At 40.4% G+C, this 13,263-nt stretch overlaps 1 protein-coding gene across 5 annotated transcripts in view; it reads right to left on the bottom strand.

Moving 5' to 3' along the window:
• HPS4 (Hermansky-Pudlak syndrome 4 protein) overlaps positions 1-12,148 on the bottom strand; it is a 220,544-nt gene extending 208,396 nt beyond the window's left edge. The window contains exons 1-2 of one of the 5 annotated variants that reach the window (XM_076175268.1): positions 11,991-12,116; positions 9,277-9,339 (exon numbers count right to left, since the gene is read on the bottom strand). In XM_076175268.1, coding sequence (XP_076031383.1) covers positions 9,277-9,303 — 27 coding nt within the window. In that variant the 5' untranslated portion in view covers positions 9,304-9,339; positions 11,991-12,116. Of the gene's footprint in view, positions 1-9,276; positions 9,340-11,831; positions 11,871-11,990 lie in introns of those variants that run through there. The other 4 variants (XM_076175269.1, XM_076175271.1, XM_076175272.1 and 1 more) reach the window with 4 other exon arrangements.
• Between the last annotated feature and the right edge of the window lie 1,115 nt (positions 12,149-13,263).

Below are 13,263 nucleotides of genomic sequence, written 5' to 3' on the forward strand. Positions count from 1 at the left end.
CGCGCTGCAGCACTGCGGCCTCCGGGTAGTAACTGTCTGGGCATTAAGCTCTGCATTCAACACTGCCAAGTGCCTCATGCAGCGCTGCACGAGGCTTGATGATGGTGAAGAGGCTTATGACGACAACACCGTATGCATCCTTAGGATACGGGTATAGTTTTCACTACAGTGCACACCTACCTATGTTATGATACACTATTCTTTCAGCATGGGTATCATGTCTATCACATGAAAGTAGCAGTTGCCGACAAGACTGACGAGTTAAACACCATGTGAGGACGGAGCCTTTATTTGTACGACGTTTCGCTTATTACAGCTTTTTGCAAGCACATGTAATTTTCGAATACATCATGTACATGAAAAAAGCTGTAATAAGCGAAACGTCGTACAAATAAAGGCTCCGTCCTCACATGGTGTTTAACTCGTCATGTCTATGACACTCGCTCAAGGACCAGAGTAACGGGAGTTAAGAGACAAGTTAATGTTTCCCAAACACAACATGAAGGCAGCCTCATTACAATACCAAGTTCTTGACAAAGGAACCTGAATACACGTAGTACAGTCTCTCTCGGGGGCCAACAAGCAGGTATATACGTATCACAAACTTCGTGTGGATAAAAGTTTACTGCTGTTTCTGGAATACGGTAATACACAAAACACATCACACACACACACACACACACACACACACACACACACAAGGATGGCTAGTATAAAGAGGATGAAGGTGGAAGACCGTTAAATGGTAATGCAAGAGAAACGTGGAGGAGTATACGGAAAGGAGGCGAAGGTTTTCGTCACAAGAAAGAAGACTGGAGATTCGGGAAGAGGGAGGAAGAAGAGTGAGAACAAGGCAAGGGAACAGAGGAGGATTAATTTGGAAGAGGGAGCGAGAGGAAAGATTGAGAAGCGCTTGGGAGTGTACAGTAGAAAGGGGAGTATGCACAATCTCTGGTTAGAATTACACACACACACACACACACACACACACATACTTTCTTGCTGGTGTAATGGTACTAAGCTCGTTTGCTAACTCAGCGGTGAGTTCGTTCCCGCCGCTGGCCTGAAAAACATCACAGCACTTCGAACCGGTATTCCGCTCTCTTGGGAATGAAGTTTTGTGTGTAAAATATAGAAACATAATATATATATATATATATATATATATATATATATATATATATATATATACATATATATGTATATATATACATATATATATATATATATATGTATATATATACATATATATGTATACACACATTTTTCACATATGGAGTTATTTCTCGAGCAAAGATGGCAACCCCACCCCAAAAAAAAAAAAATCACAAATAAATAAATAAATAAAGAGCGATTTCCAAGCCACCAGACCAAAAAAGGGCCTGGAAGGACATGGCCGTCCCCCTCATAGTACACGCACAACACGGGGGGAAAAATTCCAAAAGTAAAAAGATCTTGACAGCAGCCGAAAGTAATCGCGGACCCCGATCTCCTCTACATGTTCCTCAGTTTCTGTTCCTCCTCTCCCCTCCTCCGTGCTCCCCTTTGTCCCAATTATCCCTCTACTCTGTTGCAGCACCCCTTTCCCTCCTCCTCCTCCTCCTCCTCCCCCAGCCTCTTCCTCCCTAATGTCTCTTCTTCCTCTTTTCTGTATAGCAACTTTACTTTTTTTTTAATTCATTATTTCTTTGCCTCACTTCATCTCGTGCGCGAGTGCGTGATCTCTCTCTCTCTCTCTCACACACACACACACACACACATATATATATATATATATACACGTGAACACAAATATACAGAAAATGTGCAATGACGTAATTGTCAAAGGCAGCATTTCGCCTGGCCTCCGCCATTTCCGTGGTTGCTGGTATAAAACATTATGACCCTCGACACTCAAATTGTTTCCTTTACGCCAAACAATTTCTGTGTCACTGGTTGCACAAACAGACGAGGGAAGGTCGCCGTATCATTTCGTGAATTCTACACCATGACAAGCACAGCACGTGAACAGCGGCTGAAAAAATGGAGGTTTCTGGCATCCCTGGCTCAAAATTGTCTTAGTGACAAATACAGGATATCAAACCAACCAGCACGATACAGAAATGCAATGCATATTTCTTATCTGCTCATTCATCTATATACTATTCTATCTTACTTTATGTTTAGCAAACGTTAAACAATTTTAAGCGATTGTGGAAGAAGGAAAGACATTTTCAAGACAAACAAGAATAACACTGGTTCTTATCCGTTCACCCAGCACCAAAACAAAACCAACACAGAACCGGTCTGATAACAGACTCAGCAAGCCCTGGCTGCACCCATCACACAGAAGACGCAATGTGTTATCTGCCCAACACTCTTACAACCCAGAACATGCTACAAAACCTCTGAGACTTATGAACCAATCCGGTGGTTGTGTCCGGATTGACGGAGAATTTCACTATACGAGTCTCGGCCAGTAAATTGAATGATTGATGGGTGGTCTTGATTGATGTACCCTACCTCAATCAAAGGGTCCACAATTTTCTGGGAACTGCCACATATAAATATATGAACTGCATTGATGTACTGAAGAAGTTCAAAGCAAATGACCGCTTGTCATCTAAGGTGATATTGGTAAACTATCTCAAAAAGATGAAAAAACGCGCCATGTAGCAACAGTATATGAAAAGTTGTGTGACATTGTGACAAATGGAAATAAGCTCCACCACAAGGACTCGAACCTTTGCCTTAGCGACTACTTATTATGAAGCAAAGAATAACCTTGTCGGATGGCTCGCCATAATAAAGACTCGATGAATTTAGAATAGAGACTGAGCTGGTCTAGTACCAGGTCGCGGATCAGGTCGATCCTTTAATACGGCCTGGCTGGCTCAAGGCTATCGTCTTTGTTTCATAATAAGCAGTCGCTAAAGCAAAGGTTCGAGTCCTTGCGGAGGGACTTATTTCCAGTGTATGAAAAGACTGCCGTTTTCTTTATTTATGGAAATTAACTCGGAGATGAAAACTGATTTGTTGACGTGGTTTGCGAGAAAAGATAAAAATATATTTTGAGAACAATACGTTGCAGATAACGTAAACAGTTGATTAAACTTAATTTCCGTTTTCTTTGGTTGTCTTACTCCTCCGACCGGCGTAGGACACTCCTTTATCGCTCATAGACGCCTTCTTGCCTAGCGGGTCCGATTTCCAACTCTCTCTTCAAGGTCGATTCTGTGCCGTCACACGTACCTAACCTGTCTCACTCATCAGTACTGTTGCAAGATGCCCTTGAATTTCTAAAGCTTGCTTGCATCTGCAGTTCAAACATGTCATCTCCCGCAAGAATCAGCTTACCACGGCACAATGCAGGAAGTATTTACTAGAATTCCATGCACTAGTAACCTAGTCTTTGCGACCTAGTTTTTGCTGTAGGTTAGCAGACATATGCTGAAACATCACTACATACTAAGTCTGTCAACCGCCATGAACTTTGAGCTCCCGGTGCTGAAGTGTATAAGACTGAAATTTGCTTATTTCATAGTGTTATATCGTGGATTTCCAAATAATATAGAACCAATAACCTACATGTGGCAACCCAATATCAACTGGATGCCTAACGCAGTTACGCACCATACAATATATCTGTATGCATACCGCAGAATTCATGTAGATATCGGAAAAAATGTTTGAATAACTTTTTCTTGTTAATTCATTACCGCCAAAATGTACCACAAAGTTGGAAGTTGAGGTTTCAATCACGCACGCCAATACCACCATCGGAACCAATTTATTTTCTGTAACATAATTTCATCCCTAACGGTTCTTGCTGTTAGACTAGTAAACACCAACGCTGACGAAGCTTCTACATATGTGTATAGCAATTAATATATTCTATGAATATACACACATCCGCATAACACACACACACACACACATACATGGAAGGAAGCTCAAAAAGGAATTATAGAAGACCTGGAAAAGAACAGATTTCCCTACAGAGTGCAAGATGTGTTGAATAAACTAGACGAACAAATTAGACATGACGAGATACAAAGACAGCACGAGCGTAGCACCCCTTCCCGTAAGATACTAGGTAAATACGCACACACACACACACACGCACAGTGCATCTGGAAGTTAATGACCAGTCGAGAAATACTGCTCAGAAACTTTCGTATGAATACACAGTTCTAGACTTGCAGTGTGGATGTCTACTTCATACGAGTATTCTGTTCTTTGCATAAAAATATGCTTGTGGACATGAACGACACAAGAAGTCAAGAAACAGAAAGGCAAAAAGTAAACAGAGGAGAAGACGTGGCGACGACGGTTGGCGGTACGATGCAGTGGGCCCAGCAATCTGTGTTCGAAACAAACCTTTAGTATATAATCTTATTATTTCATATTTACTTGTTCAACTCATTATCTATCTATATCTGATTGTTTATTGATGCAGGGGAGAAATAAAGATGACAGCTAAGTTATAGGAATGTCGAAATGAACAGTAAAAACAGTTTTGTGGTAAGTATGAGAAATGCGAACGTTAGAAATGGCTAACTGGAAGAGGACTACGATATTGAACAGGGACAGAGGATATGTAAAAAGCAGTTGTGTATAGATAAATATGGTTCTGTTAACAATTATCTACGGAGTTCAGAATAAACGGAGGGTGATTAAATCAGGGTGAGTGGTACTGAAAATCAAAGACGGTAGGGAGGAAAAGACAAGATCGAAAAGCTCTGGGTAGGGAGCGTAAAGGAGTGTTCGAAAACGAAGAAAACGTTAAAAAAATCTGGTGCTTATCAGATGTCAATCGTAAAGGTTCAGCCATATTCCAAAGTTCGAAGACAATTTCATGTTAGTCCAATAATCGAACAGTAGCCTTTATCGCGAATATGTTTACTAATAAACACAAAAGTCAAAACACAGAAGAAGAAATAATCTTGCGCTGCCATCCATGACCATATAAGGAAACCAGAGGGCTGCTGACAAACTTTGTGGCCCGAATGTACACGAGAAAAAGAGAAAGTGTGGTTGGCTTGGAATGGAGAATGTGCAAGACCGGCTGCCATAGGACTTGGGGCACCTTGAACAGGGCCTATAACCCTGAAATTCATGAGAGCGCTGTTACCATATAACGTTTGCCCCACAGACTAAGGGGAACATTTTTTCATATAGTTTTGGCTGTCGCCAGGCGATTTTATTCACCCGAGAGAAGGGGATTTCCCCCAAACTGTCCTATTCGTTATCTTAGGGATACTTTTCAACCCTTTCTCCAGCCTTGGATGAATGTTTCCAAATAATAGAAATTCGAGCTTTTATCTAATTTTCTAGTTAATTTTAGTTAAATGGCTTACCGGGTTATCAATAAAACCTATCGACATTTCCCATATGAATATAACCGATGAAGTTGATACAATTCTACTTCCTAAGGGCAGAGAGCGTTACCTTGGGCTGGCGAAAGGTTCTGAAAGTACGGTTTTTCATCTCGTAACCGCAAGACAACCTGACGCGTAATCTTCCTTGATAACCTACATTACGCGGACACGTGTTGTACACCTCAACCAACGGACACTGACCATCATCTTCTCAAGAGTGAAGCCTAGGCTCACTTTCAAGTTGTTTATCCACTCGTTCCTTTTCTTCATTCATTTCCAATTATGGTACAGTTCGGGCCCACTCGTGCTGCTTTCGTCACAAAATTCAACTAACCACTACATTCACACATACGAGACAACTCTTTAAACAAACAAGCAAACGTGCGCGCGCGCGCGCGCCTTTATACGCATTCGAGTTATTCCCCATAAATGATAACGACCAATGGATGAAAAACGTGATGACACAGTCCGCAAATTGCCACTTTTGCAAAGATTTAAAGTGAAAATCCCAATCCAAAAATACGTGACACATGTCACGCGTCGTGATGACTTTTGAAAGATGTTACGTCACCGCCCATGAAAAAAAAATGGATTGAATCCTTTATGAGAAAACTAGAGCTTATTTAAATCCAATCCCATGTGATCAAAAAGAGCATCTCCGTGGCGAATTATGGACCGGATCCTTTATGAGAAAACTAATATATTACATACATACATATGCCAAAGGCTTTTTCCCCCTACATGGGGGGTAGCCAAAAAGAAAAAGGGCATAGAAACCACTCCCACCCATTTCATTTCCTATATATTCCACTCCCCTCCACCCTCCTCCCTCCCTCTTATTTTGGCACCTCCTGCATATTTAGAAAATCCAATCCTATGATCATAAGGAGCATCTCCACGAAGATCTAAACAAGTGACAACGGTAGAAGCAGAATAACGTAGAGAAGCATAGGATGGAAGTTGCCACTGAGATCAGAGGGCACGTGGGTTTGTATGCCATCTTGTTCAGGTCTGAATGTTTACTGCCCTTCTTCCGCTTAGAGTAAACTCAATACAGATACACATACTGTAGATCCTTGATGTGGTAATGGTAAAGGTAATATAGACGACTTGATTTCATAGACGCAGATTTCGCAAGCCATCAAAAGCACAGCTTTTAGTTCAGACAGCTACTAATAATGTCTTTGGAGAAGTCTGAAGTCTAAGGAAATTATATCATTCAGCACGAAAGATTAGCTCAGTGGAAAAAATACCCCACAAGAGAAAGGGTGTGAAAAATTACCCTATGGAACACTGAAATACAAGATACCTATGCCCTAGTATTATGGAGCTAACCTTCCAGAGGTTAACACATTAGTTCGATTATCTATAGAAAGTTGTGGAAAGAGGGGTTCCCTCTGTGTACCAATGAACGAAAAGGAGAAATATGTGGTCAACTGAACGACGACGCTTTCTGACTGTGATTTGGACAGGTCATTTGAAGGTCAGCCCAGTTCCACTCGCCTCTTCGATCTCAAGATGTCCTCTTTTGATTTCCATTCTGGCAAAGTCCTTTCGATTTTATTCAGCTGAGGGCACAAGACACTTGACTGAACAGGCTACTGAACAAAAGTAAAACCTTCAACAAAACACGTCACAAAATGAGCAGAGTTCTTAATCCACTCAAAGTATGTTGATGAAAACGGAGAGAACAGAAAGGTAGACCGTTGGACACCCGACTAAGTAAAGGCTTCCAAGAGGTCTCCGGCAGGAGTCAACCTAAGTCGCTGAAGAGGACGACATGAACTAATGACGAGAACGAGACCTGGACGGTGTCCTTTGGGGAAACATGTCTTCTGAAAGGTTAAGAAATAACAATTCTTCAGAATCCCCGTCTGTGTGTGTGTGGTGTGTGTGTGTGGTGTGTGTGTGTGTGTGTGGTGTGTGTGTGTGTGGTGTGTGGTGTGTGTGTGTGGTGTGTGGTGTGTGTGTGGTGTGGTGTGTGGGGGTGTAAAAGCGGGAGATAAGGAAAGAGAGGTGGGAATATATATCAGATAATTTTTATGGCCGTCGCGCGCAGGACTCGAGGTTACCGCTCAGGCGCCAGTAAGCCTACTGTACAGCGCTTTAACCTTCTCGACTACTGAGACTTCAAAAGTCTCTGAACTCGGAACCATACTGGTTCCCGAGATTAGGAAAGATCGCTCTCTGCAACCCCAATTCCTTTTTCACCCGAGACCTGAGTCCACCCGTTGGAGGGGGGTAAAGACCGGAACGAATCCTTTTCACGTTCCGCCACAGTAACTACGTGAGAAATTCACTAGTGGACAACGACATCAATCAGATCATTTTAATGGCCGTCGCGTGCATGTATCAACAAATCTTATGCGCACAAAAACACCTAATTGATAAAGGCATACTGCTTTCTTGTGTGTGCGTGTGTATGTGTTTACCTTGTATTCTAAAGGAAGGGGAGCTTTGCTCGTGTTGTCCCATCTTTGTATCTCGCAACATTTAGTTTGTTTTTCAATTCATGTATGGTATTTGTCCACACTACTATTTCGTCCAATTTGTTCCAGACGTCCACCACTGTGTGACAACTTTTTTTTCAGATCTCATCTATAACTATCCTTTTTGAGTTTCATTTCGTGTCCTCCCCCCACCTCCTTTCTTTCTTCTATCCCACTTTAATATGTCTTCTCTATCAAGGCTTCCATGCCTTTCATAATTCTATAAATGGCCAACAGATCACCTCATTCTCTTCTTTGTTCCAGGGTTGGTAATTCCAGATTAAACAATCTTTGCTTATATGTCAATTCTGAAAGTGTTGCGACCATCTTGGTTGTTGCTCTTTGAATTGTATTTTCCTTATATTCTTTTTTGTACCGAGTGTCCATAGTGTCGCTGTGTACTCCAGTCTTGGTCTTATCAGTGTTACTAGTATTTTCTTTACCATTTCCTCATCCAAGTAATTAAAAGCCACCTTTATTGACCTTAACAGATTGTAGGTTTCTCCGACTATTTTGTTTAAATGCTTGTCTGGGGACATATCTTGGTTCTTTTCGTAATCAAATTTCTTTACTTCCTTTACACAAATTTTGTATTGTCCTGATATTCGTTTTTCTTATTTTTTCCAAATCCTATTATACTACATTTTTTAATGTTGAACTCCAGTTCTCAATTCCGACTCCATTCCCCGACCTTGTTCAGATTTCTCTGTAGCAATTCGCAATTTTTTCCGTACTTACTTTCTTAAGTAGTTTTGCGTCATCTGCAAAGAAGTTCATGTAACATTCTACACATTCATCTATGTCATTTACTTATATAGCAAACATCATCGGAGCCAATACTGAACCTTGTGGGACTCCACTTATTATTTCTTCCTAAGTGGATTTTTATCTCTGAGCACTACTCTCATTTTTCTTCCATGCAAGAAATCTTCCATCCATTTCAATAGTTTTCCTTGTATACCTCCTGTCATTTCGAGTTTTCTTGGTCATTTTTTGTGTGGTACTTTATCAAACGCCTTTTGTAAGTCCAGGAAAGCACAGTCTACCCATCCGTCCCTTTCTTGTATTATATCTATTAACCTTGAATAGAAACAGAACATAGTGTGTGTGTGTGTGTGTGTGTGTGTGTGTGTGTGTGTGTGTGTGTGTGTGTGTGTGTGTGTGTGTGTGTGTTGTGATCCCATGCACCAGCAAAGGCACGGTGCAACAAAGCACGGGGAAGTGCAATAAAATATGGCGCGGGTGCAAGGCTGCGTTTCCAGTCAACACTGCAACACCAGTGCAATGCAATCCATTGTCTTTGCAACACAATGGTCCACCAACACAGCCGATGCAGGCCGATGTATTCCGTGGAAGTCGACTCAAAATACCTCTGAATGTTCTTTCGTTGAATAAAACAATCTAACATTGAATGCATATCTACTCACTGATGGAAGAATGGAAATGATAGACATCTAGTCTGGTAAGTCCCTTCTCATGTGTAAAACAATCTGACATCAGAAAAAAGAGAATAAAGAACAAAATTAAGTCAATCGAGTTACAAGGTCCTGTAACTACCACAGCAGTGCCATAGCCTACATTATGCTATACAGCAATTTCTACTTCACAAAAATATTGCCTTATTAGGCACACGACACAACAATGCAATTAGGTCCATAATACATCATTATCACCGGCAGTTTACCAGCGCTTCTATTCTTATGACCAATATCGCACCGATATCATACCTCAAGTTCTTTGAGTTGATTTCGCTAGTTGGAGGGGTATGTACTGGGACATTTTTTTTTTTTTTTTATGGGAGATATAATTATTTTTATTCTATATTGTTTTATGCGTCTTTTTTTATGCTCCGATGCAGTTTGGGCATAAGTCCAGCCTCTTGCAGGAAGGTTTGGACGGATGAGTAGGGGTATTAGCGTTGTTGCTTATGCACCTATGCTAAACAATACTGTAACACCAGACTTCCAAAGACTACAACATACAATATTTCCTTTCCTACTAATGTATTCCTAATACAATGCACCCACATGCCTAAATTCTATAGTAAATGGACAATATTTACTTGAGTGTCCGAGCAGTCAAGAATGGCTACGTGCTGCATTTATCAGATGCTACGCTACGCGTTTCTACGTGAGAGTTTTCCTAACGCCGTATGACCTTGATGCCCAGAACACGCACCAACCGACACGTGTATCACATCTCTATGCTATTCTACCATTTTCCACTCCACCTTAATTTTCTAATAATATAAACAACAAAAAAGACGATGTGGGACTGAGCCACAATGAGCATTTCGGGTAAAACAGATTTGACAAGAGCGTTTGAAAAAAAAATGTCGACTTGTTTGGTCACCAGGCGACGACAGTCCGGCGCCCTTGGAACTGCGTCGAGCTATGCCACACTTCCCCAACCAATGACATTTGAAGATATCTCATTTATCAAAGAATACAGTAAAGTTACCATGGTACTACAGCATAGCTAACGTATCATTGCACCAAGATGCAAATATGTAAAGCATTATCCCCTGGTATACATGTTGTGCTGATAATCTCACTTACATAATTATTCAGCACCAGTTTATTATAATGACGATCACAGTCCGTCATTACGTCTCCAAGTCATGGTAGCGAACTTCAAATGTTTAAGACATTATTGTCCCGTGCAACTAGACAGAGGGAATTTTCTGGTTAGATGCAACATTGAAAATCATAAAATAACTTCACAGAACTACTGTAGACCTTGGAAAACATATCATGGAAATACTGCTTAAAACCCATACTGATGATACCTCAATATCTTGACAACACAAATACAATGTGTGTGTGTGTGTGTGTGTGTGTATATATATATACATACATATGTATATATATATATATATATATATTTATATATATATATATATATATATATATTTATATATATATATATATCTTGACAACACAAATACAATGTGTGTGTGTGTGTGTGTGTACACACATATTATTATTAAGGGTAGCTAAACAGCAGTATGCCCACATGAGAAAAGCTATGATGAAATATAGTTACATAAACTGTCTAAGGAAATTAAGTTTGATGCAAGATAGGCGGGCCAATCGCAACAACTTACTTATACTGACATGACGAACAATAACCACTTATGAGTTATGAAGCCACTGTCAGAGCAAAACACATAATTCATAACACGAGTCAGTTTAACGATTTGGCAACCGTCATAGAATTATTGTACACATGAAAGAAACTGATCCGATATATCACTCTTTAACGGATCAAAACTTGCTCCAGCACCGTCCATGACTACGTACGTAACAATGCATACAATGACAAGGCACTTACACACCCTAATCAGTGTTATGCTGCCAAAGCACCAGTGTTTAAGCGTAAACTATAATAATTTTAATAAACGAAATGCAAAGTCCTAGTAACATACGTCAAACGTGCCATGCATTCGCAAGTCCGTACATGGACATGTGAACATCATGTGACAGTGACACTACTACTGCCACACCGTCTCTGATAAAACAGTGTAGACATTCAAAGACGAATATGCCACCATCAAACGCCAATCAGTATCTAACCATATTCAAATAAAACATGCCAACCAATTTAAAAAAACAGCCCTATATTTCTGAAAGCAAAACAAAACTACATTTCCCAATTACAACCTGAACGCAAGAAAAAAACAACAACGATGCACGTACACAACAACCCACAGGTTAGCAGCCCGACACAAATCATTATTGTTTTTATCTTAGTTACGTTAGCTCTACAGCACATCTAGCAAAGCCAAGTCGATAAGGGTGTCTGGACGTGCAGCAAAGCAGGCCAGTCCCAGGTTTACTTACTGGATCCAATATAAAATTACTCAAACACACATTTTAAAGCGTTATTAAATTAATATTATCATTAGACACAAATATTTCTTCTGTTAAAATCCAGTCCTTGGTTTTAAGAACCTATGTCACTGTCAAAATAATAATATTACCATAATCTCCCATTCCCCCTCCATCGGCTGCTCTCGCTCTCTCTCTGACACCCTCAGCCTCTAGTATCTTGCGTCAAAAGGTAGGACAAGTCAGTTGTTTTGCCTTAGTTCGTCGTCATGCCATTCCGAGAGAAAATACAATCACCATTCCACACTTACCAACCTACTGTGGCATCCCTGGAGATAGCCATCACATGTGGCGGGCGTAAAGCACTGTACAGCTTATAATATGTTGGAAAGCAACGGGTTTGTCTACTACAACAGGCACTACCGAGCTGATCACTGCAGCAGACGACGTCGAGTCAGCAGCTGTTTGTGTGGTCGCGTGGTAGCTGTGGTTGCCGCTAGGGGGCAGGGCCAGTTGCGCACGCTCGCTGCCCGCCAACATTCGATAGCTGTGTGTTCCCGCGTGAGCGATAATTTCGTTTCTCTACACTTCTAGGTGGCTTTTAGAGCTTACTCTTGTGATTTATCGAATTGCTTACCCGTAATCTTACCGTGCGGAGAAAAATGGCAAGGATTGGTAGCCTTCAGTGATATAACATACGTGTTTCGAAACGAAAAAGTCGAGTCATTTCACCTCCATATAGGAGCATTAGTAAGTTTGTTTCGTTTGGATTTTTAATCATGTTTCAAATTAATCTTTGCATTCATTAGATAAACGTCCTTTTGTTAATAATACGTGATCATGTCTAGTGTATATTCTTTTTTCACAAAGATATTTGTTATTGAGTCCTTAATAGATTCATCCTTGTACGCTCTTCATCGCAAATGGAGAGTACGCAAAGAAATAAAAATTCCCTTAGAAACAGGTATATTCTTACGCAAGTCAAGCTACACTTGAATGTGAATTTTGAAAGAACAGTCTCAATCACGCTGTTTTTAACTAGTGTAAGTTTATGGTAAACATTATGTGCTAGATTATTGGAAGTGTGCTTATATAAGGTATACATTATACATGTATATGAGATGCGTATGATGTGAATGTATCTGCGAATAATTCCTTTTTTTTTAAGTATCTGTATGAGTATATGATTCTAAAAAGATTACAGGCACACTTCCTTACATGTGGAACACAGTAATAGATTTAGAAGAAATTACGCTACAGCGTACACAGTAGTAGTGTCTTGCTCTACATACACTGATTGATTCAAAGGCTACTTATCAAATCAGAAATTGCCGTGCACATTTCGAAAGAATATACTCAAATGATCACTTTACAATGGCAATAATCCTGCTATACATATCGTGCGATAAAAGTAATGAATTGGAAATCGCCTAACAACAGAAGCCGTGCCCGCCACATGCGTTAGACAACGATAAAAAGTGAATCATACACTGACATTAGCAACAAAATCAGTGGCCACCACATACTAAACCACCTCTAGCTTCTCATCTAATAGTGCAGTCTAGACCTCCGTTTCGAAGTCCA

Source organism: Oratosquilla oratoria, chromosome 37 (genome assembly GCF_046742065.1).
Source record: "Oratosquilla oratoria isolate Oo_2021 chromosome 37, ASM4674206v1, whole genome shotgun sequence".
Lineage (NCBI taxonomy): Eukaryota > Metazoa > Arthropoda > Malacostraca > Stomatopoda > Squillidae > Oratosquilla > Oratosquilla oratoria.